The 24,649-nt window shown below is 53.3% G+C and overlaps 2 protein-coding genes across 5 annotated transcripts in view; one reads left to right on the top strand and one right to left on the bottom strand.

Moving 5' to 3' along the window:
- Positions 1 to 2,377: 2,377 nt before the first annotated feature.
- Positions 2,378 to 23,477, top strand: WSB2 (WD repeat and SOCS box containing 2). Of its 4 annotated transcripts, none has more exons than XM_042843188.2 (10): positions 2,378 to 2,607; positions 7,983 to 8,000; positions 9,092 to 9,263; positions 12,630 to 12,865; positions 13,675 to 13,812; positions 15,074 to 15,174; positions 16,513 to 16,685; positions 17,326 to 17,439; positions 18,730 to 18,837; positions 20,809 to 23,477. In XM_042843188.2, the coding sequence occupies exons 1-10, from the start codon at positions 2,565 to 2,567 to the stop codon at positions 20,969 to 20,971; spliced, it is 1,266 nt and encodes a 421-aa protein (XP_042699122.2). In that variant the 5' UTR covers positions 2,378 to 2,564; the 3' UTR covers positions 20,972 to 23,477. The 4 variants fall into 4 exon arrangements, with proteins under 4 accessions (XP_042699122.2, XP_008169735.2, XP_042699123.2 ...); XM_008171513.4 differs by having other exon boundaries at positions 2,380 to 2,607; positions 13,675 to 13,806; XM_042843189.2 differs by lacking the exon at positions 7,983 to 8,000 and having other exon boundaries at positions 2,380 to 2,607.
- Positions 22,426 to 24,649, bottom strand: part of RFC5 (replication factor C subunit 5) — a 260,531-nt gene continuing 258,307 nt past the window's right edge. The window contains exon 12 of the mRNA XM_005303244.5: positions 22,426 to 24,419. Within this exon, the coding sequence (XP_005303301.2) occupies positions 24,323 to 24,419 (97 nt within the window). The 3' untranslated portion in view covers positions 22,426 to 24,322. The remainder of the gene's footprint in view (positions 24,420 to 24,649) is intronic.

Genomic DNA, 24,649 nt, shown 5'->3' with positions numbered 1-24,649 from the left:
TCTGCGGCAGGGATTTAAAGGGCTCTGGGCTTCCCGCCGCTGCGGGGAGCCCAGAGCCCTTTGAATCCCGCCCGCGGCTCCGGCAGCCAGGCTGGGGCCGGGATTTAAAGGGCTCAGAGCTCCCGTGGCTGCGGGGAGCCCAGAGCCCTTTGAATCCTGCCCGCAGCTCTGGCGGCCGGGCTGGGGCCGGGATTTAAAGGGCTCAGAGCTCCCGCGGCTGCGGGGAGCCCAGAGCCCTTTGAATCCCGCCCGCAGCTCCAGCAGCCAGAGCTGCGGTGAGGATTTAAAGGGCTCGGGGCTCCGTGGCGGCCGGAGCCCCGGGCCCTTTAATTTGCCCCTGAGCCCCGGGGGCTCCCAGCCACCTCTGCAGCTGGGAGCCCCAGGGTTGATTTAAAGGCCCCAGGGCCTTTAAATCATGAGAGGCCCCGCCTCTTTCGGATGAGGCCACGCCCCCTCAGGACTCCGGCAGTACCGATAAGTTCTGTAAGTTACTTTCACCCCTGCTGCAAACTGATGTGCAGACAAGGCTGAACACCCTAGGTGCAGGTAGCGCAGTGGTATGTTCCCTACCCCACTCAGTCGTTTGACACTAATGGAAGCCCCTGCCTCCAGCCCTGGGGTGCTAGGCACAGCTCCTGCTGAAGCCCCATAAGTAGTGGACCTAGATACATTTTGCTGGCCAGAAGACCTGGCTAGAGCGTGCTCCCAGGTAGTCCCCCTGCTCTGGGACACAGCTGAGGGCTCTGCCAGCCTGGGCAGTGAGAGGAATCTTTCTCTCTATTGGGGTGGAGGTTGCTGTGGCCATAACGCTTCTAGGCCCTATAGGGCTGCAGAGTGACAGAACCCTTCCCCAGAGAATCTGCTGCCCTGCAGACCTGAACTCTTGGCTTGGCTTTTGTTAGTCTGATTTTCCTGCCTGTGTGCTCTTGCCAGCCGGCTAGTTCCAACCTCGGGCTCTTCCCTGGCACTGCCATCTCAAGCCCTGTAACGTCAATACCAGGACCTTAGGCTTCTACTTTGCAAAAACACCTGCTTGCTGGGGCGAAAGGGATGCACCGGAAGCCCAGCAGATTGCTAGCAGGAGCCCAAGACTTGAACGCCATTGCTGCTCTGAATGCAGTTCTGACTGGTAGTGGGTGGGACCCATTCATAACCCATGGCTCTTTTGCTTCCTACTCCTTTACCTAGTTTCCAGGGGTTTGGAGATCACTTGGTTCCTGCGTTACACTACAATCTGCTGTTTACCTGGGGCTGCAGCCTGGCTTCCCTTCAGCAGCTCCACACACACACAGGTGCAAAGTGTAGTTTGGTGAGTGGGGAAGTGCATTGCCTTGCATTGCATGCGTGCTTCTCTTTGCAGAGTTTTAAAATCTCTCCTGGCACCCTAAGGCCTGGGCTACGCAGTTCTGTACTGGCATAACTATGTTGGTGAGGGATGTGATTTCCCCCTCCCCCCTTAATAGTTATACCAGTGCAACCCCAGTGTGGAAGCAAGTGCAAAGGTGCCTTATGCCAGGGGTTCTCAACCTTTTTCTTTCCGAGGCCCCAACATATTACAAAAACGCCACGGCCCACCTGTGCCACAACAACTGGTTTTCTGCATATAAAAGCCAGGGCTGGCATTAGGGGGGAGCAAGCCAGGCAATTGCTTGGGGCCCCATGCCACAGGGGCCCCTGCGAAGCTGCATTGCTCAGGCTTCAGCCGCAGCCCCGACTTCAGCCCCATGTGGTGAGGCTTCGGCTTTCTGCCCTGGGCCTCGTGGAGTCTAATGCTGGCCCTGCTTGGCGGCCCCGCTGTAGGGTGACTATAGGGACAGGCCCGATTTTGGGGTCTTTTTCTTATAAAGGCTCCTATTACCCCCCAACCCTGTCCCGATTTTTCACATTTGCTGTCTGGTCACCCTACCCCCCTGAGACCTGCTCCTGGCCCCCCGGGACCCGCACTCCTGGCTGAGACCCACTGCCGCACGCTGCTCCAGCCCAGCTCACACCCAGGCGGCAGACCTAGCACGGATGTGGCTTATCCCGCAAAGCGGCCCGGCTCGCTTGTTTGGGTCTCGGTTCTGGCGGCGGAAGCTGGGTCCCGGCTAGGTCCGGGTACCGCTGTGTCCGCCCTGCGGGCGCCAGGCTCCGGCTGCTCGGGGACCCCGCCCCCGGCAAAGGGAAGCGGGGCCTTGTCCCGGCTCCGGGGTCACGGGTTCGCTCCCCGGGGCGGCTGTCGGTGTCTGCGCCGTGCGGGGCGACACAGCTCCGGGGGCGGGTGTCCCCGGCTGCCCAGGGCGCGTAGCCCGGCCCCGGGTCCGGTCCGAGCGCCGCGATCCGGGCCGGGCTCGGCCGCTAGGTGGGGCCGCCGCCCCGCCCGCCGCCGCCGCCATGTGACGGGAAGCAGCTGTGTGCGCCCGGCCCGCCCCGCCCCGCCCCGGCTGCGCCCCCGAGCGCCCGGCTCCCTCCAGCGGGCTCCGAGCAGCCCCGGCCCCTGCCGCGCTCAATGGGCCCGGCCCCGCCGACAGCCCCGGGCTCCCCTCTCGGCTCTCCCCGGGGCGCCGCGCCCCGGCCCGCCACACATGGAGGCGCCGCCCGGAGGCACCGCGGCGCAGGAGGCGGAAGGTGAGGGGGGCTCGGGCCGGGGCTCGGGCCGGGAGAGGGGGCGCGGGAGGTGGAAGGTGAGGGGGGCCCGGGCAGGGGGAGTGTGGGGCTGGGGCCGGGAGAGGGGGCGCGGGAGGCGGAAGGTGAGGGGGGCCCGGGCAGGGGCTGGGGCCGGGAGAGGGGGCGCGGGAGGCGGAAGGTGAGGGGGGCCCGGGCAGGGGGAGTGTGGGGCTCGGGCCGGGAGAGGGGGCGCGGGAGGTGGAAGGTGAGGGGGGCCCGGGCAGGGGAAGGGTTTGAGGGGGCCGGGGCTGGGAGAAGGGGCGCGGGAGGGGGAGGCACTGGACTGGGGGGCTGCTGCCCCCCCCCCCCCGGGCTGGAAGTGGTTTCCGTCATATCCAGGGTTTGCAGTTTGGTTCAATGGCTCTCCGAGCCCCCCCCCCCCGTACACATTGTTCCAGCGGTACTGTGGGGAGGGGGCACAGATGGGGTGTGTGGATGGGGGAGGTTGGAAGAGGTGCAGGTGGGGTAGAGAGGGGGCACAGATGGGGTGTGGGTGGGGGTGCTGTGTGGGGCAGGGGGAGTGTTTGGAAGGGGGCAGGTGGGGCAGAGAGAGGGGGTACAGATGGGGGTGTATCGATGGGGTGCTGTGTGGGGTAAAGGGAATGTTTGGAAGGGGGGCACAGATGGGGGTGTATCAATGGGGTGCTGTGTGGGGTAAGGGTAGTGTTTGGAAGGGATGCTGGTGGGGCAGAGAGGGAGCACAGGTGGGGGTGCTATGTGGGGTAAGGGAAGTGTTTGGAAGGGGGCAGGTGGGGCAGAGAGGGGGCACAGATCGGGGTGTATGGATGGGGTGCTGTGTGGGGCAGGGGGAGTGGGGCACTGGCAAGGGGTGTGTTTGGAGGAGAAAAGGGAGGAGGGCACACAGGGTGTTGGCAGGGAGAGTGCTTGTACCTGAGGGGTCAGTAATGTGGAGAGCAGGAGGCAGCTGTGGGGCGGGAGGTAGGTGGCCTGGGGGTCCTGCGGGAAGTGGAGCCTAGCAGCTCTGGCCTGGCCTCACAAACAGCCTGTCTGCTATGCCCTGAAGCCCTGATTGATTTGGGGGTAGCTAAAGTATCCTCCTTCCTGTCAAGCGCGGTGCTACCCCAGCTCCCAGCAGTGCAGCAGAGGCCCCCTTGGCAGCTCTCCCTGTGTCCAGGTGGAGCTCTGCTTCCCCTGTGTCCTGGGCAGCCAGCTCTGTGCCTCCTCCCTACAGTGCTGAGAAGCTGCGTGAACCTGTGGGGGGGGGGGGTCACCTCAGTGTGGCTCTTGCTGGGGGGAGGGGAGGCTTCACCTGCCCTTGTTTCGTGCATGTGGAGGCGGATTTTTGAGGGACGGTCTCACGTCAATTTCAGAAGCTCTGTCTAAGGTACATTACCCGGCTGAGTCCCTCTGCCAAGCTTAGCGGCTCTACAGCCACTTGGTCCTGCGGTTTCTTGCCCCTGTTGCTGTGTAAAAGACCCAAACAAACCGGCTAACTGGGCTTGGGGGAGAGAACAGTGAAAGGGACTGAGGGTCGAGAGCTGATTAAGGCACCGTGGAGAAGTATTTTTCTCCGCCAGGTGCAGCAGCCTTGGGGGTTACCTGGAACAACAGCAGGTAAAGCCTTTCCAGAGGGAAGGGTATTTTGTTTTTTGGATGAGGTTACTCTGAGGTCACTTAACTATGTAGTTAGCTGGCTGCACAGGGCTTGGTGTATGCTGGCTCCTCCACAAGGCTCCGTCTGCCTTAAGAGGAGGAGGGCGGGGGAAGGTATTTCAGGAAGCTATGGCTGGGAACACCTTGTGTCGACACACAGCAGGTGTCCCAGGCATTTTATGAGGGTTGGATTTAACGACTGGCTGCACACTTAGGAGTAGGTCTTCAGCAGTGTCCCGCTGAGCCTGTGTAGTCTACAGTGGGGTTTTTTTGCTGCCCAGAGAAGCGACATGTGTTACAATTCCACTGCTTCATGTGGTGGTCTTATTTCTATCCCACAGTCAGTGAAATTACCTCAAAGCCCCTGCTCCTTGCACCAGTGCTGTGTGCTCTGGGGCAGGAGTCCCAGAATGCACTGGTACCGGGTGATTTTCAGGAATGCTGATTACCCATATATCTCCCATTGATGCCACACTGCAGAAAACCAGGCCTACTGTGTGTAAATGGTTCTGTTCAAAGCGGTGTTGCCATGAGGATGTGCATGATGGTTGCAGAGATAATCACTGCAATAAACCATTCAGTACACAAGTGGCTGTGCCTGCAGCCAGCTCCTGCTTTTGAGCAGACATGTCTGCACTAGGAAACCAAACCCACGCTGACAATGGTTGTCAGTCATGGAAGGTATCGAAAATGGTTTAAAGGTGAACGTAGACCAGAAAAAAAAAAAATTTCACAAAGGAGCTGAGGCTGGACGAAAAGCATTTTCAGTAATAGGTGAATTTCCTAGCGTAGATCGCCCTCAGGAGACCTCTCCATTCATTCTGCTGACGTGGGAAAGCCGCTCTCAGGGGTAGCTGTTGCTGGGGTTGCAATGGGGAGGGGGAGAAAAGGGAATAGATAATCTTTATGCTTATTAATAGGTAGCCCTGTTCTTACATCATATGTTACAGGAGGCATTTATCTTCACTTTTTGAGGGGTGAAATGTAACTTCATGTTCAGTGTCAGACACTGGTATTTTATCAATGTACAGTTTGTATTTAAAACCTACCAATCTCCTGCTACAAATCAGTGACTATACTGTATCCATTTGTTAGTATTAGATTTTTTGTGTGTGTGTGTGTGACCGGCGTGTTATGGAAAATCCATATTAAAGTGCACAACTTTTCTGTCGCTGTTGCAATTGTTTATTAAGCTGTACATTTTTTCCAAATGTATCTTTCGCACCCATTCTTTGAAATCTAATACCGGGGAAAATTGCAAATGATCATGATAGCTTGTGGGTCTCAACCAAGATGTTTCCTGTTCTACATACTGATTATATCCCTGGGTTCCTTTCGGTAAGAGTAGGGGCTTGCACTGCTGTTTCGGCCTGGAGTTTCCTCTCCCCGGTTGTGCAATGTGGCGTGCATCTGTTGCCCCCCTAGAGGTAGCTGCATTTCAGTGGTGGTCTGGGTCTGAAGTTTCTAAAAGGCTCTGGGATCCATTGGGATGAGAGGTGCTATTTACGTGCAAGCTATTATCACGCTGACAGTCAAAACCTAATTGGAAAGTAACGTGCTACATTAGTTGTGGTGCAGTGTCAGTGTGATTATTGTACCGTGCACTCCTGTAGCATCTTCCATCCAAGGTTCTCAAACTGCATCGTAAGGTTCGATGAATTGTCACCTCTCCCAGATTCCCAAAGTAAGTGGTGATATCCCCATTTTGCGGTTGGGGGAAACTGAGGCACAGAGGCAACGTGATTTGCTCACGGTCATAGTGAGTCTGTGACAGAGTGGGACTAGAAACTTGGTGGTGTCTGAGGCACTGACATCCAGTCTCGCTCTGTGCAGTAGTACTGGGCCAAGAGCTGTTCCTGTTTAGGATAAAGATGAGAATGGAGCTGCTGTTAATATCCTATGATACCCTTGGTCTGTTCTGTTCCTTACCAGATTAGAATGGTGGTAATGAAGCATTCCAGTTCCCACAGCATCTCTCTTCTATCGAGTGGTTATTGTGAGTAGGGTGACCAGACAGCAAGTGTGAAAAATTGGGACGGGGTGGGGGGTAATAGGAGCCTATAAAAGAAAAAAAACCCAAAATCGGGACATCTGGTCACCCTAACGGCGAGCGTCCCGTTGAACGATCTGATTGCCCAAATGTTCCCGAGTGTGTTAGTATGTAATGTGCACCTGCTGCCTCTTTCATCATACAGCGTCATAGCCTGGGTAGCTCTGGTGAGACCAAATTAAAGATTCTCTTCTTCCCCTTGCCCCTCCGTGCTCCTGGGGATGCCCTACAGGGACCAAGCTCTGCTCGTGGAGGACTGGAGAGAGCTCCCTTTGGATTTTTTTTTTCCAACTCTCTTCCTGAAATCAACAATCCAAGATTCAACGAGCAACTCTCCCTCATTGCAAAGTAGCAAAAAAAGGGCACAGTCCCCCATTCCTCCCCCTTCTTCTTTTCCCTTTGCAGGTCCCCTTCCAAATTTCTTGCAGTGTAAAACTGGACATCAGTATTGCTGTAGGTTAGTGCCCTAGCGTAGTTTCTGGAGAGCTGGGTTCAAATCCTGGACTGGGTTACAAGTGAAAATGAATTTGGTGGCTACCTCAGAAAAGCCCTGTGACTGGCAGCCTGTGCTCAGAGGCCCGGAAGTGGACTAGCAGTGAGTACAGCAGGCGGCATGTCTCCATTCTCATGCTCAGCCTTGGGTTTAGCTTACTCTGCTAATCCTCTAGGCCTGTATCGTTGCACTACTGCAGTCTCCTTTCATCCCGGGTTTTGATGCCATTCAGCATAAGGTAGTTTCCAGAGTTCTGCTGGGACTAATGCCCCATTGATATTCCTGTACTTTGAAATCTTAGTCACCTGAGCAAAGGTTAGTATACAGGAAAGTTGGAGTCATGGTTACTGGCTGCCTCGTTTGCTAAGACTTGGGGCAGTAATGAGACCACTGTGGAGTATAAGATGCTGTTCCAAGCAGATCCAGTGTTTATACTTCTATTTGGAAGGCTAGGTCATGCAGTGGTTTAATAAGACCATAAGAACGGCCATACTGGGTTAGACCAAAGGTCCATCTAGCCCAGTATCCTGTCCTCTGACAGTGGCCAATGTCAGGTGCCCCAGAGGGAATGAACAGAACAGGAAATCATCAAGTGATCCATCCCGTCGCCATTCCCAGCTTCTGGCAAATACACTCGTGTGTCTCCTCCCGGAGTTCTAGTTTCAAATGTAGTTTAGCTCACGGGGGAGAATGAGTTGTGTGGTACCAGCCTAACCCCTGGAGGGTATTTGTCCATGTTACAAAACCGTCGCTCAGTTTGGCTCTGTGGCTGGCCAGGAAGTTTTTCTGCGTCAAGGCTGCTTTGGAGTAAGGGCCTCGTTCTGCTTCAGGCTTGAAGTTCAGTAGAACCGCAGAGATACGAACCCCTCGGGAATGGAGGTTGTTCGTAACTCTGAAATGTTCTGAACTCTGAACAAAACGTTACGGTGGTTCTTTCAAAAGTTTACAACTGAACATTGACTTAATACAGCTTTGAAACTTTACTATGCAGAAGAAAAATGCTGCCTTTAACCATCCATTTAAATGAAACGACCCCAGAGACAGTTTCCTTACCTTGTCAATTTTTTTTAAACGTTCTCTTTTTTTTTTTTATTAGCTTACATTTAACACAGTACTGTGCTGTATTTCCTCTTTTTTGGGTCTCTGCTGCTGCCTGATTGCGAACTTCTGGTTCCAAAGGAGGCGTGTGGTTGAGAGGTCAGTTCGTAACTCTGGTGTTTGTAACTCTGAAGTTCTGCTGTGTGTTGCAGGACTCTAGGCAGTAGGTTGGTCTAGTTCAGTGGCACGAAATTTGCGCATGAACATAAGGGGAATCTGTTGTTTGAAAAGCAGCGGTGCAGCAGGTGGCCGGTTTAATAGGATGCAATGTGATCTAACCAGTTGAATTGCCTCCCAGTGCCCTTATGAAAAGTATGCTACATACTTCCGGTCTGGTAAAAGTACACTGTTCCTTGGTAAGGATGGCCTCTTCTGTATGCTGAAACTGAGCACAACAGGGGGCTGAGAGATTGTGTTCCGGGGAGAGGAGCTATAGGCCCATGTGTCCAATCTGAAGAGCCCACCTTAGACTGTGAGACTCCCCCACCAGGGGAGCTCACTGGGTTGATTCTGGCCATGGGTAACACGCGACAGTCGGATATGTGGTGCTTAACATCTGAAGTGGTAAATCTTGTGAGCGCTAAAGCAGAACAGTAACCAGACCGTGCTGTCTTATAGCAGAGCCCGCAGTACAGCAGTTGCCAGAAGCAGGCTGAGCCAGTTAGTATTTAAATAATAACAGAGCTCATCATCTGGAGCCCTCAAAGCATTCCACATCTCAGTAGCTTCACAAATCTGGCCTGGGGTGACTTGCCGAAGGCCACGCAGTAGCATTGGGAATAGAACTCGGGTCTCCTGCCTCGCAGGCCGATGCCCTGTACATCAGCCTATGCATGATACTCTGCGGTGGGAGCTTTCACGAAGCTTTTACAGGGGCTGCTTTTTCTCAAAATACATTGACATCTTCAGCTGGTCCTTAATGTCTTGAAAATGTGGTCCCAATGCTGCCCGCTGAATTCAGTGGGAGCAGGACAGGGCCCGAAGTGACTGGCCCTAAGCTTGCAGAGGGAATGTCAGAGCTGCGGTTAGAACGTAGGAGGCCACTAGACCACGCTGCTGTTGCACGGCCTCGTGTTTGCGGTCGCTCCTTGGCTTGGCAACGCTGCCGTCCCCACACGTGTGCGTGGTCTTGGGTGGATGGTTTGCTCTGTCACATGCTCTGTGAGTAACTGTGCCATCTCATTCCCCAGACGAGCCTCTCCTGCTGGCGGAGCTGAAGCCAGGGCGACCCCAGCAGTACGACTGGAAGGCGAGCTGCGAGACGTGGAGCGTTGCATTTTCCCCAGACGGCACCTGGTTCGCCTGGTCTCAGGGTCACTGTATCGTCAAGCTGATCCCCTGGCCCTTGGAGGAAGCTGAGCTGTAAGTACCTTGTGGTGGCTCAGAGAGGGAGGGCGTTTCTCCTGCTGGAGTCAGGGCCAGCTCCAGGTTTTCTGCCGCCCCAAGCGGGGGGAAAAAAACAAACGGTCGGCGGCACTTCGGCGGCAGCTCAGTCATGCCACTCTGTACTTCGGTGGCAGTTCAGCGGCGGGTCCTTCACTCCCTCTCTTCCTCTTCGGCGGCAGCTCAAAGAAGAAGAGAGGGACTGAGGGACCCGCCGCCGAAGACCCGGACAGGCCGCCCCAATAGCGGCCGCCCCAACCACCTGCTTCCTTAGCTGGTACCGGGAGCCGGCCCTGGCTAGAGTCCGTTGGCTGCTCTTCTGTTCCTCTGTGCGCTAAGTCATGGCCTTCTCACTCAGCGTCCAAGCAGGGGTCAAGGAAGGTGAGGGACTGGAGATTAAACCTGGCCTCCCATAGCTCCTGCAGCATCAGGGTCCATCCCCTTCCGGGTGAATTGATCAGTGGGGTTAGCATTCTCTGCTCTGTGTCCTCCCATAAACCAGCCATCAAAGGAGTCTAGGTGCCCCCTAATAGGCGCTGTAACAGCTGAGTCTGGGTGCTGTTAGGGCCCCTCACAGAACTCTGCTGAGCCATGTTAGTTCTCTTAAAGGTCCCTGCACCGTAAACTCCCAGGAGAACACCTTGCGTCAGAACCAGCTCCGCTACACAGAGCATGGAGCATTTGCAGGACTAGCCACCCAGGCTGAGATTACAGATAAAGCTATAGATAAGCTTGGGAGCGCTAATGGGAAAGTCAAAAGCCAAGAGATTCCCCCTCACCACCACACCAGTTTAACCTTCCTGCATGCCTCCCTCTTGCTATCAGACACCCTGGGAGCTTGCTGTCTTGTTAACTGGAATTGTTCTGTGCGTTCTTCTGGTAACATGTCACCAATTCTTCTGCAAAGGAAATGCTCCTCTGAGCCTGCAGCTATGAAACCTCATCCCTTTTAGGGGTTAACTTGCTTGGTTTGGGCTTTTTTTAATTGGAGAATGAAACCTTTGCAAGAGATCACCTCAGCTAGGCAGCCTTCCTGTCTTCAGAGCCCATATGCCTCAGTTTACCTCCCTCCCCCTGTGCTGGAAAACTACCTGCATTAAGCAATCAGTTTTTGTCAGTCCCTTGAATGGTCAGATTTCACTGTAAAGGGACTGTCCATAAATTATGTAACACATCAGGGAGTGGCTGAGTCCTTCATTTTTCATGTTTGTTTCAGCGTTACAAAGGGTTACATGGGGCTGGTGGGTCTTGCAAATCGCCAAAAAGGTGTTATGTAATTTGTGGACAGCCCCAGACGTTTTGGCTAATCACACTTCCCTGGAAAATCCCCACTCCATGATCAGAGTGGTAGGGTGAGTCACTTAACCCAGGAGATGGTGCTTCAAGCTGTTGGGTTGAAAAGCAGCTTTCCAAGCACTGAGATCTAGAATAAATAGGCTGGACAACTGATTGAGTAAGGAGGTAAAATCCCTGGGGCATGTCCCTTGGTGAGCGGTCCTTGCCTTTGTATTGGGGCTGTTAGAGAGCTTATTCCTTCACTCTCCCACTTCCCTGGTCCTTCTCGCATAAATAGAGAGCAACGATACCCGAAGTCTGAAGGTGCAAACAATTCGATGTTTATTGGGGTGAACGTCCAGCAAGCTTTAATCCAAGTTCCTTTTCCCTTATTTTCGAATCCCAACTTACTTCCTGTTTGCCCCTAATTTATATAGTAATATTCTTAGCTATACCTTAACCAATCATTCTACTCAAATTTACCTAACCAATCCTAACATATTGTAACATGATTAGCTAACCAATTATATCCCACCACCTTAATTAGTTTAAACCCAGCAAAATTAATTATACAGCAGACAGAAACAATCACAGAACCAGACAGAGACCAATGCAAATAAACATACAAAACAATACAGAAGCGAGGATTTCACAACTACATCTATACAGACAGAAGGGTTTTCCAGCTGTGTCTATTGATAAGTGAGTTCTTACCAGACAGAAAACTATCAAACTAAATTTCCTTTCACATCTTCTAGGCTCTTCCCTTTCTCTGGAGGTGATCGATCGGATCACCTTCCTATCAGCCCCAGATTGCCTTATTTCAATATGACTAGTTTGGAATCTGAGGATGTGACCATACACTTCCCAGTTTATGGCTGGCCTCTGCTGCTTAGCCGAAGGCCTTAGCCTAAGAACCAGGCCTCAGACTGTTACAGTAAGAGAAGGCCCTTACACAGATAGACAATGATTTTGATTCTTTCTTTTATACCTCTATAACTAGCTAAGTGATAAGAATACACCTCTCCCAGGGGCTGTTGCAGCCTCCTGGGAGAGAGAAGAGGGACAGTTCAGTTCTGTGTTGCTGGTTTTGCTGATTCTTAGGCAAACAGGGACATGGGAACTTCACTTGGTTTAGGAAGTTGGGGTGTGGGGGAGTGAACCAAATGTCAAGGAAGGAATCCTCCTTCTCAAGCTTTGTAGGGTCTTAGGGTGAAGTAGCAACATACAGTAGGTGCTGGGAGATCTGGTTTCAAGTTGCAACCCTTCCCTACGCTGGTGGTCTGGCAAGGACACCTCGCTACCCATGGTACTTGCCTGGCCCCCATTCCCATAGTACCTGAGCACCTCACCTGTGCGGCAGGGCAGTGCTATTGTCCCCCTGCTGCAGATGGGGACCTGAGGTACAGAGGCTAAGTGACTCACCCAAGGTCATATGAAGTTTGTGGCGGAGCAGGAAACGGAATGCAGGTCTCCTGAGTCCCAGGCCAGTGAATCACTGGCCCATCCTTCCTCTCCCCGTATGGCTTTCAGTCTGCTGTCCTGTGCACCTGCTAAGCAAAGGGGCCAAGTTAATGAGCCCAAGCTGAGCTACGTGCCCGTTATGGCAGGAAGGTAGCCCCCTGGCTGGTCTGTTTGGGGAGAGCGAGTAGATCCGGGAGGGACAAGAATTTTGGAAGAGTAAGCAGCAACATGCTTCGAACTGTAAAAGCAGCAGTGCTGGAGTGGTCCGAGGTGTCAAAAGCTTGTCTGTAATGAGCTCTGCTGAGGCCTTCTAGAGGATCAGGCACACAGACAAAGCCCTGGTTTGACCAGACAGCTTCCTCTGGTTTCAGGCAGGGTATACAGCATTGGTTTAAACTGTGTCTTCGCCTGCCTACGCTAGGGAGCTTGCTCCTGAGTCTGGCCACCGGTAGCTGAAATCCCCGGTGCAGACACAGCCCCCGAGCCACACCTACCTAGCAGTGTGCAGTAGGCTCTAGTTCCCCTACTGTGAATTAGGGTGGGTGGGGGAGGACCAGGCAGCACCTGCAGCTGCTGAATGACCCGACGATACTCTGCTCTCTGCAGAAGCTGCAAAGCCTCTGAACGCAAGAACCGTGGCATCAAAGCCGACGTGAGAGGCGGAGGGGGCGCGAAGGAGAAGACGCTGGAATGTGGCCAGATAGTGTGGGGGCTGGCCTTCAGCTCCTGGCCTCCGTGTGGCGCTAAGGAGGGGGACGGCCTGCCGGCTTCGGGTCGGTCCTGTCTGATCCTTGCCACGGGACTCAATGACGGACAGATTAAAGTCTGGGAGGTGCAAACAGGTGAGTGTGTGTGTGTGGGGTGGATTAATCTAGCTCCTGAGGCGAGGGATGGGGCATCACTTGTCCTGCAGTAGCCCTGCCCTCGCTGTATCCCAGAGGGGGCTATACAATCTCTGCCTTCCTCCCTCTTCTACTCCACCCAGGGAGATTTTCTGGGCCCCTGAGCATGTTCCTAGTATTCCCCAGCTCGGATTCTCACGTTGCAGCTCCTCTCCGATCCGGCCTGGCCCAGCGTGCCCCTTGAACCTGTCAGTGCTGCTTCTAAATCACCTGACAGCGGCCATTCCACCCCCCCCCCCCCCGCCTCTGCTTGCGTGAGGAGGCAGGAGAGCTAGCTGTGGGTCTGGTGGGTGGGTCACTGAGCCTGCCTTCTCTCTGTTACCACTACAGTCCCCTTCTCCTTCTGGGCAGCAGGTCAGAATTACACTGGCCACTCCCTGCCAGTGGGGATGGGCGAGGGACAGGCAGGTTGGGACTCCTGCCTGTTCTCCCATAGGAGTATCCAGTAATATTGACCAGGCGTTTCGCCCCCGGTCTTGCTTCCTGGTAGCGTGGGACAGGCTGTGCCTATAATCCTTAGGGTGGTAGGAGTTCACTGGTGGCTAAAGAAACTCTGCCCCATATTTTAGACCACATCCCTTGCCAGTTTTAGCAATGCCCTCGAAGCTGGAAAGTGCAGCTAGCAGAGTGTGTGTGTGTCCGATGAGCACGTCTGTCTGACGTGGGCTGCGTTCCTGCGGGTCAGGCGAGGCGCGCTTGTGTCTGTGCCGATGGTGAGACTGTTCTGAGCTGTGTGCTCGTGTCCGCAGGGCGTTTGCTTTTCAGTCTCTCCGGGCACCTGGATGTCGTGAGGGACCTGAGCTTCGCTCCCAATGGAAGCCTGATTCTAGTCTCTGCATCCCGGGACAAAACCCTCCGCATCTGGGACCTGAGCAGAGATGGTACGAGTGAGTGCACGCATCCTTTGTGGTGTTCAGGTGGTGGGCCTCAGACTCTCAGCTCGTTATGAGTAAGGCTACGACAGATTCCGTGACTTTACGGGACCTCTGATTTCTTCGGCTCCAGCTGTCAGTGGCTTGTGGCGGGGGCTGCAGAGGGGGCCGTGCGCCCCCCTTGCAGCTTCCCGGGGCCATGCGCCTGTGGCTGGGGTTGGAGCCTGGACTGTGTGCCCCAGCCCCGCAGCTGAGCCCTCCCCCCATGGCTGCAGCCCCTGGAGCCGTGGCTGTACCCCCTCCATGGTGGGGTTGCTCGGCCTGTCATTCTCCCCCTTCCTCCCCCCCCCCCCATGGGACTCCGGCTGTCATTCCTCTCCGCCACCTAGCCCTGCCCCCCGGTTATTTTTTGTAAAGTCACAAACAGGTCACAGGCTCCTGTGAATTTTTGTTTATTGCCCGTGATCCGTCCATGGCTTTTACTAAAAGTAACCCTAGCAAAATCTTAGCTTTAGTTATGAGCACTTGGGCTACGCTGTGGGAGCTGGTGTCGTCCAGACAGGGGCTCTGCTCTCCTTGGATGCAAGCAGGACTTTGTGGTCAGAGGTCCGCGCCCCCATTATTAATATGCTGAGCTGTTTGGTCCCAGCTCATTGAAAACACTTTGAACCTAACCCCAGGGCAGCTCAAGGAAGCCAGGACCGAACGTGCTGAGTTATTGTGGCACAAGTGAGCAGCAAGTGGAGCGAACTTTTGTTTTCCCCCCCGGTGTGTGTGAGGTATGCATGTTAGGAACACTGGAGGCTGACTGAGGGCATGTCTGCACTGCAATCCGGGGCGTGGGTCTAGGTTGAGCAGACCTGCCCGAGCTAGCTAGCTTTGCTCTAGGTAGTGTGGGTAGCAGAGCTTCAGCACGGGCTGTGCCAGCCCCCCTGGAACCCTGGATAATTCTTTGCGTGGCTAGCCTGTGCCGAGCTCCATGCAGCCGTAGCTCCGGTACCCAAGCTAGCTAGACTACAGCTAGCTTGGGTATGTCTACGCAAGCCACAATCGCCCCCTCCCCGCCCTGATTGCAGTGTAGACATGCCCTGAGAATAAACCCGATGCAGCAGAGAGAGTGTCTGCATGGGGAAATCTATCAGATCTAATCTGGTCTGAGACACACTGCTTCCAGGGCTGGCTTCAGAGAGAGCAGGTGGAGGTAGGAACCAGCCTTCCAGCTCTCCCTGTCTCTGGACTAGACATTTCTCTCACAAACTGTTGCTGCCATCCCCAGGTAAGCAGATCCAGGTGCTGTCTGGCCATACGCAGTGGGTGTACTGCTGCTCCATCTCCCCTGATTGCAGCATGCTGTGCTCTGCGGCTGGAGAGAAATCGGTGAGTCTTGCCTATTATTGGGGAGCGGGGGGAGTGGTCTCATTTCTCGCCCGTTCAGCTGTCAGAGAGCTCACCGTATCCTCTGTAGTGCGGACGAGCTGGCTTAGTGGTGTGTGCTGGCCCTCGGGTCTCTGGGATCCCGCAGCTCGTCTGAATGGACCTGCCTTGTGTTTACTGCCCCTGACCATTACCCGTCTTGCTCTTCTGCCATCCCAGCCCTTCTCCCTGATCCAGTGGTGCCGTTCCATAGACTGGTCAGCAGGGGTCACCCTTGTTTATTGTACCCATGTCCCATCCCCCACAGTTCCTGCCCTTTGTCTTTCCCAGGTACGATATCCTGCCCTCCCCCACGCCATGGTGATAGAGTCCAAAGCCTCCTCATCTTCGCTGTGTCTCAAGCCCAGGGCTGCTGCTTGCTCAGACCATGGGGGGTGGGGAGCAGGGAGGGGATGGGAAGATCTGGAGAGAGCGCTGTCTCTCCCACCCGCGTGCCGGCTTGGAACCTGTCGCCTCAGGCGCTAAGGCAGGATTCTCCCGGAAGCTGGGTCTGGAGATGCTGCTCTTCCACCACCGAGCTGGGCGGAGCAGGCCCAGGTGAAGCAGCTTGCAGGGTGGGGCTGGGTACGCTGTCCCGTCACTAGACTCCACTCCCGCTGCTCGCAGGACTTGCCAGGTGGCGCAGACATGCTACTATTCCTCCTGTTCCCGGTTTCGAGCCCTGTGGTCTGCTCCTGGTGCCCTGGACGCAGTTGTTGCAGGAGTGCCCGAGACCCCTGGCGAAGGATCCAGGCCCCGTTGTGCATGGACCTGGGGAGATCAGCGTGTGGGTGTCAGGATGCAGCGAGCAGGGGAGATAGGAGGACAAGGTCCATCCGTACATGTCCCAAGCCCTTTTTGTTCCCATCACCGGGGGGAGGGTTCTGTCAAGGCTCTGGGTCCTGGCCACCCTCCCACTGGTGACAATGGCCTGCTCTGGCTGCTGTTACAGCCACCCAAAGGAGACTCTCCCTGGCTCACCCAGCGAGCTCGGGGGCTAGACCCCTGTTCCTTCCCCCTCGTGCGGTCACTGCCATGCGCGGCCGTTCAGTTGGAGTCTTTATGCTGCAGGGAGTCTGTCATGCTGAGCCGAGAGCTGGCATGCGTCAGACTGGCTGGTGCCTGCATGAGCGGTGCCTGTTCTCCCCCTCCCCCACGGTGTCTCAGGAGCGAACGCTTGATTGGTGACATCCCATGGGGGACGATAAGGGAGATCCTTCTCTCCCCAGCATTCCCAGGCGAGGGGCTGCTCCCTTCCCATGAGCAGAGATTGTAACCCTCTCCCCGTGCACTCCCCCCCAGGCCTTCCTGTGGAGCATGCGCTCCTACACCCTCATCAGGAAGCTGGAAGGACACCAGAGCAGCGTGGTGTCGTGCGACTTCTCACCAGACTCTGCTCTGCTGGTCACGGCCTCCTACGACACCTGCGTGATCATGTGGGACCCCTACACAGGGGAGCAGCTGAGAACGCTTCGGTAAGGAGGGGGGCCCTGGGAGCTTCCTGGGCACCAAGTGAGCAGAGGGGCATTGAGGAGAGGGAGCGCTGGCGGAGAGCGTGCCTGAGGGTGCTCCGGTATTAGGGGCTGCTGCACACTGCTAGCCGCATTCCCCCTGCTGTGCATATCGTTCTGCGCTGCTCCTCCCCAGGAGGGAGAAGGTGGCAAACGAATGGCCCTTTCCCATACACGAGGGCAGGTGGCTGCCTGTTACTGCTTTAGGTGTTGCTCTCCTGGCATGCGAGGGAAGAGACGGCCCCAGCACTTTCCCCGCGGTGCATTGGAGTCTGTGATGAGTGCCTGGCCCCCAAGCCTCCCCACAGCTCAGCACTGGGGCACTTTCCTTCCCAGTTTTTCAAGAGCAGCCCAGGGACTGGACAGCTCTCACCGTGGAAAGACGCACAGTCTGTGACACGCTCGCGGCAAGGGAAATGCACGTTTAACAGTGACACCTGTGAGCTGCACTCCAATACCAGCCACAATGTCTCTCGGAAGGCAGGAGCTCTGATTTACCATGTGTCCCCCCCCCAACACAGCCCCAGACAGCCGTACGGGCCAGGGCTCCATTACAGCTCAAACGGACGTGGTGAGTGAACTCTTCCTTTTCCCTCCTGCTTAGCCACGTTCCGCTGCCCCCGGCGTTGGACTATGGCAGTGACATCCATGCCAGCTCCCTGAGGTCCGTGTGCTTCTCTCCGGAAGGCTTGTATCTTGCTACGGTGGCAGATGACAGGTGAGGGACTTGGTATCTTATGGCTGTCTACTGCAGGGTCCCTGCCAGAGCAGCTAAGATGAGCTACAAAGCTCTTTTCGGCTTCTGGTCCTCAGCTTTCCAGCAGGGACTTCAGCCTTTTGAAGCTGGCTGCTTCTGCTGGTGCCGGGGCTTTCAGAGCAGCATGACTTGACTCTGGTTTTGGTTTGATATGTCTTTGGTCCCTTGTCTGTTTGTCCTGATGCCACAGCTGCTGGGGGCAGTACTGGGGGCTGTAGACGCTGCCCATCACAGGTAGCTTTATGTAACTCCTCTTTGGACATGGTTGCCATGGTGACAAGGCCTAAAAGTAAGATCAGCAGGTAAACAGCTGGCTCAGGTGTGTATGCCAGTGCCATGCTCAAAAGGGGAGTTGGTTGGGTGTGGCCAAAACATCAGCTTCCCAAGACCAGTGTCTTGTTGGGCTACACACCGTGAAGCACCAATAGCATCCTGACTAGCAACCAATTAAGTTCTGCTGCCTCCACTCCCCTGGTGCTGTCAACTGCCTTGGAAATCTGTGAGGGACCCTGGAGAGAATTCCTGGCAGATTGAGAGCCTCTTGTGGGCTAAGATCAGGACTGTAACTTGGTGCTGCTGCTTTTTGTCCAGTGCCCTTGTTGGCACTGTACAGGCAAACGTCCCAGCTCCTTGTCCCAAAGGGCTTTGCAAGGCTCTGTGAGCTTTTATGGAACCGTTATTTTTGCATGTCAGGGTTGGTGACACTGAGAACGTGCCTGTGGAGATCGAGCTAACCCTGGTATTGAAGCGTTGGCCTGATTACATCTGAGCGAGGTCAAGCTGGCAAGGGTGGGGTGTGATAGTCCTTTTGTCCCAGCTGGTGCTGGTATCTCTAGCACATTTTTTGGGGGGGGATGGGTTAGGGACATGGAAGTTCTCAGAAGCAGAAACCGCTTCCATCCACCCAGTTTGCTTATGGGCCACTGTCACAGTCAGGATACTGGGCAAGATGGTCCGTGGTCTGACCCAGCATGGTAGCTTTTATGACTTTGAGCCAAGTCACTTTATCTCTGCCTTGGTTTAAGCCCCTGTAAAATGGGTATAATGCCTGCCTTGCAGTGGAGTCGTGAAGCTTAAGTAACCTTGTAAATTGCTTGGAGGCCTATGGATGAAATTTGCTTTGGAAACGTGTGTGGTTATTTTAACTTCGACGGCTGAGAATTTATTTTAGCTGGTGCAGTTGGAGTAGCTAGTGCCACTTGGGTTTGTGAACTCCAGGGTCGTCATTGTGTTTCTCTTTCTCTCCTTTAGACTCCTCCGGATCTGGGATTTGGAACTAAGAACTCCAGTGGCATTTGCACCTATGACCAATGGCCTGTGCTGCGTCTACTTCCCACACGGCGGGTTTATTGCCACAGGGTGCGTACGTTCTGTGCAGGCCTGTGGGACGTGCTCTGCCGAGAGCACATTGTGTTCGTGCTAAGTTTGGGGTGAGGGAGGCGGGGGAATGTGACTCCACTTTGACCCAAAACCTTCTGCAACGCTGCTGCTGTCTCAAAACTGGGCATCCTCAGGGCAGTCTTAGGCCAGGTCTCCGCTACAGGCTTCTGCCAGCACACAGCTGTATCAGTCATCACACCCCTGACCGACGCTGCTGTGCTGGCAGAAGCCAGAGTGTAGATGCTAGATTAAGATGAGCTATTATCAGCAGGAGAAAAAAAAGTTTTGTAGTGATAATCGAGATGGCCCATTTCAGACAGTTGACAAAAAGGTGTGAGGATACTGTACTTAACATGGGGAAATAGGTTCAATTTGTGTAATGACCCAGCCACTCCCAGTCTCTAGTCAAGCCAAAGTTAATGGTATCTAGTTTGCATATTAATTCAAGCTCAGTGGTTTCTCGTTGGAGTCTGTTTTTGAAGCTGTTCTGTTGCAAAATTGCCACCTTTAAGATCTTTTCTCCTCCCTTGGTGTTCACACCTCTACTGCTAGCAGAGCACCTCACCCTCCCTGATTGAACTAACCTCGTTATCTCCATACTGATTTATACCTGCCTCTGGAGATTTCCATTACTTGCATCTGAAGAAGTGAGGTTCTTACCCACGAAAGCTTATGCTCCCAATACTTCTGTTAGTCTTAAAGGTGCCACAGGACCCTCTGTTGCTTTTTACAGATTCAGACTAACACGGCTACCCCTCTGATACTTGACACCTTTAAGACTGTTACTTTCTTAGTTTTTTTCCTCCTGCTGATAGCTCATCTTAATTAATTAGCCTCTTAGAGTTGGTATGGCAACTTCCACCTTTTCATGTTCTCTGTATGTATAAATATCTTCTCACTGTATGTTCCCTTCCATGCATCTGAAGAAGTGGGCTGCAGCCCACGAAAGCTTATGCTCAAATACATTTGTTAGTCTCTAAGGTGCCACAAATACTCCTGGTATAGCTGTGTCCACACTAGGAGCACTTTGCCGGTGTATTACAGCGTGATTCCTATACTGGAATAAGGCTCCTAGTGTGGACATGACCTTGGTGCCAGCAGAGAGCGATGTTGGAAAATACTGTGCTCGGAGCATTGTCTTCCCTCCCAATTCCCTCCTAACCGAGCTTCATTGGGTTCCTGCCTTATTCTTCCACCTCAGCTAGCAACCTCCCCGCCCCCGCTCCTCTCGGGTTCAGCAGCGAGCGGTGATGCTGCAGTCAGCCTTTCTCCTGTGTGTCTGCAGCAGCCTCTGTCGGAACGGGCAGTGACAGTGCAGCTTTCTCAGCCAGAAACGAGGCCTTGAGTTCTGGGTTTCTCTTGAGTGTGCCGGATGGGCTCTCAAGAAGTCATCCCACCTGGCGGTGGGGAAAAGGGGTGCGAGTGAGAGCCCGTGGTCTCCCGTGGAGTGGAAAATCTGCAAGGCTGTTGCAAGTCAGTGATGGATGACTAGCCACTTCCTAAAAGTCCTGTGTGGGCAGCTTTTTCTTTCCTCCCCATGCAGGAGTGGGGTCAGGGCCACAGTTGCCAACTTTCATGCGGTAAATAAGCATCCTGACTTTCACAATAAGCCAAAAATCAAGCTAATCCCATTTCAAAACAAGCCAATCCCTAAGAACCCCAACACTCTGTGACTAGACCTCCCCCGGCGTGCAGTCTGGGACTGTGGTGGGCCTGCTGTGCACCCCTGACTCTCTCCACTCCTTGCCCCTGCTGGCCGGGAGCTGATCAAAAAAAGAAGCAACAAGCTACTAGCCAGCAAGCCATTTCCAAGCCAATTAAGCCAAAAACAAGCCCAATTTCTGCATTTTTTCCCATGGGTTTCGCATGTCTGGTCAGGGCACACATGCTGTGTTGTTCAGATGCTGAGCTGCGTGGATGCTAACCTTTGTCCTCCGTCTCTTGTTTCAGGACGAGAGATGGCCACGTCCAGTTCTGGAGCGCCCCCAAGGTCCTCTCATCACTCAAGCACTTGTGCCGTAAAGCTCTCCGCACCTTCCTAACAACGTACCAGGTCCTAGCACTACCCATTCCCAAGAAAATGAAAGAGTTCCTCACTTACAGGACCTTTTAAACCCTGTGTAGTACATGGGGTCCAAAGAACCCTGGAGCTGGCTGGCTTCCTTCCATCCTTCCGAGCTTTGTTCTGGAACGGAGGAGCAGCTGGGGTTATAAAATGGTCACGAAGACCCACTACGTTCTATGGTTCTAGTACAAGAAGGATTTCTGTTCCTCTGTTTGGGGCTGTATCTTTGACCATGTAGGTTATTTTAATAAGAGAACCCAGCAAAAACATGCAGTGGGCTAGTTGATTGAGCTTTGAATTTGTTAGAATTCAACTCTGACAAGGAGCAAGAGTTTTACTCAAGTGATCCATCCACGCTGATGGCTGTGCAGGGCATTTGGTTCAGAAGGACCCTGCCAACAGCAACGCACGTTTCAATTCTCTCTAGGTGCTTTCACTTCAAGTGCAATTGCTGAACATTGTGTGTTAAAAGCTAGAGGGCTGTGAGAAGCTGCCTTCACTGGTATGGCAATCCAAACTCAAACCTGCACTTTCACGAATGAGAAGCTGTGTCCCCTAGTTGAGTTACGCAACGAGGCAGTGGCTTTCATGTTTGTTACTTTCTTTGGCCTGGTTCCAAGACGGCTGAACCTGAACAAGTCTCTGCATTGTGGGCAAAAACTTCAAAATAAAAGATTTTGTTTCCCCTTTTTGGGTTTGAAGAGTTAGAGATGCTCTTCCTAGAGCCATTTTGTGGGTGACAAAAGTACACGGCCCTGAGGGAGCCCCGAATGTTCAGTCGCGGGGGCCTGGTGAGGAGTGAGATTAAGGTCTTAACTTTGAGGGGTGAAAGATCCCCTTAATACTAGTGTGGCTGCCAGTCTGAAATTGGCTTGATCAGCTCACTTGGCAGAGACACTAGCAAAGTACTTGTGGCTTGGTTATATGGTGTAAGGCATGGCTTTCTCCTGTGTGTAATGGAGAGGTGAACACCTTCAGGACAGTGACTGGGGGGGTTGGGAGGTGCTCTGCACCAAGCCAGCTGCTGGTCTGTTTTTGTGAAAGTGATTTCAACTTCGGGCAGCTTTTTATTTGTATCCCCATGGCATACACTAATTGTGGCAGAGCCTGGCTAGTTTGCATTATGGGGGAGGCCAAGCATGAACTTGTGAAGTGTGTGTGTGTGTGTGTGTGTGTGTGTGTGTGTGTGTGGTGGGGGGGGGGATTTAAAATACAACCAATAACTACCAGAGCTGATTTGTTCACTCACTGTGACAAGTCTAGTTGTTGAATTATCCAGTGTACCATCCTAGTAAACGTTCTGTGGCCTAGTTTTTAAGCGTGGTGACTTCTTGGCACTATGGTAACTTCTTACACTTGGCAGAGAGACAGCAGATGACCAGTTTTTCATGCAGATGACAGGGCTCTATTGTCCCCGCTCTTGTGCTGCTTGCTCACTTTCTCTCCTGCCAAAGTACTGCTTTTTGGAGTCTAGTTTCCAGGGAGTTTTCCAGCCAGGGCTAATGACTCATGTGTACTGTATCAAAGGGGGGGGGGGGGTGATGCTGTCTCTCATACTCCTCCGTTTCATTTGGGCTCGTTTCTGGCAGCAGTAGCAGCACATGCTTTATCGTAATTGCTCCATTCCCCCTTTTTATAACTACCCCCGTATCTAGTGCCATACAAGCTACTTCAGAACGCATGGTAGTGACTGACAGGACAGGCTAATAACTTCCCCTTGAAACTAGGGGGAGACTTTTTCCCCTTTTTAGAAAAATTACATCACCTATAAATTGGAATCTAGCCCCAAGAGACTAAGCTTTTCATATCCCTAAATCTTTCAAAAATACCCCCAAACCTTAAGTGCCATTGGACTTCCTCTTAATGAGCACAAGTGATAGCATAGGTTAGCTCGAAGATAGCTGTCCACACCCTGCTGCTGTAATAATAAAACAAAGGGAAAAGTGGCACCACTCAGCTTGGGTTACTCCTGGCCCCAGATTGGGTGAAGCTAGGTCTGATCCAGTGAACCTAAAACCAATGTGTTAAAATTCTGAACGATAGCTCACTAATGGATCACAGCAGCAATACTATGGGGCCCTTTCTCTAATGCTGGGAGCAAGGTTAGTGGGGGAAGGGGGTATTGTCCCTTTAAACTAGCAGTTTTCTTAAAGATCTATCTTGGCCAGCAACTCTGAGCCCCATATGTGCACTGAACCTGTAGCAGAAAGGGGTGGTGAAATCCCCATCATCTGCATGGAAGAGCAGTCTCAACACCCCAGCCACTTGTTATACCTCAGTACTACAGCTGACCAACTGGTCCATGGAGCATCGCTCTCCAAGCTCGTAGAATGACTGGACCCTATCGCTCACAGCTCTTCACTTGGGTATTTCTTCTCCATTGTATGTAAAGAGCACACGGGGACACAGAGAGGCCCTGTCAAGCATCCTGATGGGTGAAGATGGTTTTAATTTTTACTTGAACATGATCTGTAGTATTGCCATCATGTACACAGGAGCCTGAGATGTTTATTAACTTCAAGAGGCAAAATAAATTTTTTTCCCTTTCATACAACTGACTACTAGTGTGTTGTCCTTCCTAGGCTGCAACTACACTAACCTCCTGCAATCAGGATAGCAGGCCAGAAGCACCTACTGTAAAGCCAGTTTACAGAATTTAGGGCATTGATTAAATCAAGAGACCCCTGTATTCTGCACTAGGTAACGGTACACCATGTCTGTTTGAGAAGATCCTTCTGAGATCAGTTAAGGCTTCCTGTGACATTGTGTCATGGGAAACAACATTTAAAGTCTCATACAAGGGGAAAGCTCTAGACCCCTTCTGCTATACACAATTCTGCCCCTAAAGTCCCTGCAGGCTAAATGGGTCAAATCTGCTACTGCTGTAGGAGTGCAGTTCCACTCGTCAGGGAAAGTGAGATACTTACACTGATGGTGAATTTGGACCAAAGTCTCCCAGGATATGAAAGGAGCTTGCAGCCTTAAAACCCAGCAACAGCCAGCTTTAGCTACAGTGGGCCCCACAAAGTCAACCCCTTCCTCGGCTGTAAGGTTCATCTCTTCCCTACCTTACTTCCCTTCCAAGGTGTATTTCATGCTGCAGCTTATACACGGACAACTTCTTAGCACTGTGTCTATTACCTCACCCTTAGCTGCAAAGGGCTAAATTCTTCCCTCAAATGCTTGTGCTAAGTTCCCCTTAAGTCAAGAGCAATGAGGTGCACGTATCTGAAGGTCAAATTTGTCCCCTACATTGTCACCAGTATATGGGGCTTCTAATACAGGGGGTAAGGAACTGCAGAAGCCACTGGACTCGTGTTCAGACAAGGACATTCTTCTTTTTTACTTCTTAGCGGGAGGGGAGAGGGTGTAAACTGTGCTTGCAGGAAGCCACTGACCCTAAGCCTCAGCTACAATCAAGTCCCTGGTGACTTGGAACGCAGCAATAAGGGAGCTTAGCTGAATCTTCTCGCTTGTCCCCGCAGCCAGTCTGTGCCTAAGGCAGAAGAAAAGCATAAATGTAAATACTCCATGTGGCCAGATCCTGCGCTGCAGGTATTGCTGGGTCAGTCCCAGCACAAGCTGGGCAAGATGTGGGTTTTACAATTAAACAAAAACAAAAAATCTATTTCACGGATAGCTTCTGAAAATATACAATTTTGCACGTGCCCATCCTAAAACACATGCAGGGGCCACTGAAGATAGTGGGTGCAGTCCTGCAATGGG

Source organism: Chrysemys picta, chromosome 15, assembly GCF_011386835.1.
Source record: "Chrysemys picta bellii isolate R12L10 chromosome 15, ASM1138683v2, whole genome shotgun sequence".
Lineage (NCBI taxonomy): Eukaryota > Metazoa > Chordata > Testudines > Emydidae > Chrysemys > Chrysemys picta.
Note: the sequence above shows the minus strand (reverse complement) of the source record. Positions and strands in the feature narration are given on the sequence as shown.

Bases quoted from the DNA above. Each gene is read 5' to 3' on its own strand.
- WSB2 (XM_042843188.2), top strand. From the start codon at position 2,565: ATGGAGGCGCCGCCCGGAGGCACCGCGGCGCAGGAGGCGGAAG. The intron at 13,813-15,073 runs GTGAGTGCACGC...TGCCATCCCCAG, and splicing joins CCTGAGCAGAGATGGTACGA to GTAAGCAGATCCAGGTGCTG. The intron at 17,440-18,729 runs GTGAGGGACTTG...TCTCTCCTTTAG, and splicing joins GCTACGGTGGCAGATGACAG to ACTCCTCCGGATCTGGGATT.